The sequence below is a fragment of the Perkinsus marinus genome (genome assembly GCF_000006405.1).
Source record: "Perkinsus marinus ATCC 50983 genomic scaffold scf_1104296944428, whole genome shotgun sequence".
NCBI classification, from domain to species: Eukaryota; Perkinsozoa; order Perkinsida; family Perkinsidae; genus Perkinsus; species Perkinsus marinus.
In genome coordinates this window covers 311,390-312,415 of record NW_003211397.1, presented here as the reverse complement: position 1 = coordinate 312,415, position 1,026 = coordinate 311,390, and the positions used below count along the sequence as shown (strand labels likewise).

The 1,026-nt window shown below is 43.7% G+C and overlaps 1 protein-coding gene across 1 annotated transcript in view; it reads left to right on the top strand.

Annotated features, from left to right (window-relative positions):
• The window catches only part of Pmar_PMAR019125 (hypothetical protein), a gene marked incomplete at both ends in the record, with an annotated part of 228 nt that extends 205 nt beyond the window's left edge, over positions 1-23 (top strand). The window contains one exon of the mRNA XM_002780181.1: positions 1-23. This exon is cut by the window's left edge and continues 4 nt beyond it. Within this exon, the coding sequence (XP_002780227.1) occupies positions 1-23 (23 nt within the window).
• Between the last annotated feature and the right edge of the window lie 1,003 nt (positions 24-1,026).

Sequence of the window (1,026 nt, the reverse complement as noted above, 5' to 3'; positions counted from 1 at the left end):
TTTCGGAATGGGTGTATCGATGAATTACACTGTGCGAGATCCAACCGTAATATTCACGGCTGTTTATTATGGCGCGAAAAAAAACGAAAAACGCCTTCCTGCCGCCGTTTAAGTGATTGTTTCAGTGTGTAAAATCCTCAGTTGAAGTTGGGGAATTTACGTACCACTTGGGGAGGAAGTTTAGAGAGAACGAAAGGAAGTGTATTATTGTCAGCAGCTTATTGACTGTGGTCTTAAGTTCAAGCGCATTGGTCAGTAAGAAAGATAACGGGAGATGTGCATGCGTGCAAGTTATTTTTCATACCATTCCTTTTCCAAATCATGGAGCCTGGTGTTCAGTAAACTATGTACTCCTGAGCTTCAAGAGCACTATCAGGCTTGGAGAAGTCGATCTTGGGAGTGACCTCGAACTTCGAAGAGATTCATGGAAATTTCGCAATCGGTGATATGAAAAGTATATTTTACGACTACTGCATATCACCGCGAATATCGCGTTTTTCACAGAGTATTACGCCACTCCGCGTAAAACCAGTCCGATTGCACAAAATCTGTCTCCTTTTTATTAGAGGGCATGCACCTGACGATGCCGACCGGTTCACCATTGCTTTTGAAGGAGTTTCTAACCCTGGTGATGAGATGTAAACAATTGATATAAACGACCATTTCGAGGCTGAGCTTGAGGTGGTTGAGAATGCCCCTATTAAGGAGGTTGTCTAAGCTGAGGAGGATATGACGGCTAAGTGAGTTCGAAATTTGTTGTTGTTCGACAGAGGTGATTATTGCGTTTTAGAGGAGGAACAGGATTGTGTGCAGCTGTCCCCTTTCCTGGGGATCAGCTGTAGGGCGTGGCTAGTGGAGTGGGAGGGATGAGGTTGAGTTTGGTTTAGGGAGAATTGTGGTAAGATGTGTGGTCTTGCTGAAATTTTAATCGGAATTTTTGTGTGTTTTTCGGAAATTTTTCTTGTGATGTAGGGGAATTTGACCGTATAGATGATTGGTTATTGTGAGGGGAGGGGGAGGGCATTT